The 1,793-nt window shown below is 36.7% G+C and overlaps 1 protein-coding gene across 1 annotated transcript in view; it reads left to right on the top strand.

The window, feature by feature from the left end:
- Window positions 1-664: 664 nt before the first annotated feature.
- LOC141632309 (uncharacterized) overlaps window positions 665-1,793 on the top strand; it is a 2,797-nt gene continuing 1,668 nt past the window's right edge. Inside the window, exon 1 of the mRNA XM_074444868.1 lies at window positions 665-1,793. This exon is cut by the window's right edge and continues 551 nt beyond it. Within this exon, the coding sequence (XP_074300969.1) occupies window positions 665-1,793 (1,129 nt within the window).

Here is a 1,793-nt window from a genome sequence, read left to right as displayed (position 1 = left end):
ATTTTACGTTTTATTTATTTAATTTTCATATATATTGTTTGCCACGGGAATTATTTTTTCGCCACGGGAAATTTCTTTGGCCACAGGAGTTATTAGCCACGAGAGAATTTGTGGCCAAAAATTAAATAATAGCCACGTTCTTGTTTTTCCCGTGGCTATCCCTTTGCCACGGTCACTTGCGCCACGGAAGGTATTCCCGTGGCCAAATGTTTTAGCCACGGAAATTTAGTACTTGCGCCACGAATTTAGCCGTGGCCCAAGTGCTCATTTGTAGTAGTGTTCCTTGCACTCTTGCTAGCCTTTCTTCTTTAGGCTATAGGGGCTATTCTTTGTAAGATTTTATCCTTTTCTTTTTCCCCACCTTGAGGATGAATAAAAGGATTATACCTTCTTGCAAAAAAAAAATAATAAGAACAATAATAGTAACAATAACAGTAACAATAATAATAATAACAATAACAATAATATTAACAAAAACAATAACAATAGTAATAATAACAATAATAGTAAGAGTAAGAGTAAGAGTAACAATAATAATAAAAATAAAAATAATAAAAATAATACTAATAATAATAATAATAATAATAATAATAATAATAATAATAATAATAATAATAATAATAATAATAATAATAATAATAAGGATTATAAGGATAGAAAGTGGATGAGACTCGATAGGGCTTTGGTTAATGCTTCCTGGTTATTGGTGTTCCCTGATTCCTATGCTGAGGCTCTTACTGCAGGAATTTCTGATCATTCCCCGCTGGTCCTTACTCTTGAAGCCAGTACTCCTCCTAAGAACTACTCCTTCAAATACCTCAACTGTTGGAGTCAGGATCAGCAGTTCCTCCCACTTGTTCGTGCTGAATGGGGGACTTATATTAGAGGATGTGCCATGTATAAGTTAGTTCAACATCTCAAACGGTTAAAAGGAAAATTAAGGGGTTTGCATCGGGAGCACTATGCTAATATTACTGCTAAAGTGAAAAATGTGCAGCAACAGCTTCACACATGCCAGGAAAAGCTCCAACTTGACCCTCATAACAGAGCTCTTTGCCTGGAAGAGGAGCACCTTAGTGAAGATGATTGTAAATTTAAAAATATTGAATTGAGTATTGCTTTCCAGAGAGCAAAGGAATTTGATATAAAGATGGGTGATGCTAGTACAACTTACTTCTCTTCAAAGGTAGCTGCTAGAAGAAACTCTTCTAACATCAGGAAAGTTGTTGATAACCATGGAACTGTTTGCAATGCTTTCCCTGATATTTCAAAGGCTTTCTTAGATTATTATATCAGTTTGTTAGGGGCCGGGAATGTTACTAAATTTGACTCTTCCATCATGCCTAATGGACATATTCTGACTCCTACTGAAGGTAGTCCTCTATTGGAGCCTATTACCCCTGCTGAAATCAAGTCTGCCCTCTTCTCCATTGATGCTAACAAGAGTCCTGGGCCAGACGGTTATTCTTCTGGGTTCTTTAAGGATGCTTGGGACACTATTCATGACAGTTTTATAACTGCTATCCTAGATTTTTTCAAAACTGGCAAATTATTAAGGGAGGTGAACTCCACTCTCATTTCACTCATCCCCAAAGGGACCTCCCCAAACACAGTTATGGATTATCGGCCCATGATCTCTTGCTGTACTACCATTTATAAGACTATCAGTAAGATTCTTACTTCTAGGCTTCATAAAATTATGCCACACATTGTGGGTTTGGAGCAGGCTGCCTTTGTTGCTGACAGGTCTATTTTTGATAACATCATGCTGGCTAATGAGTTAGTGCGAGGAT

This window comes from Silene latifolia, chromosome Y, assembly GCF_048544455.1.
Source record: "Silene latifolia isolate original U9 population chromosome Y, ASM4854445v1, whole genome shotgun sequence".
In the NCBI taxonomy this organism is placed as follows: Eukaryota; Viridiplantae; Streptophyta; class Magnoliopsida; order Caryophyllales; family Caryophyllaceae; genus Silene; species Silene latifolia.
Note: the sequence above shows the minus strand (reverse complement) of the source record. Positions and strands in the feature narration are given on the sequence as shown.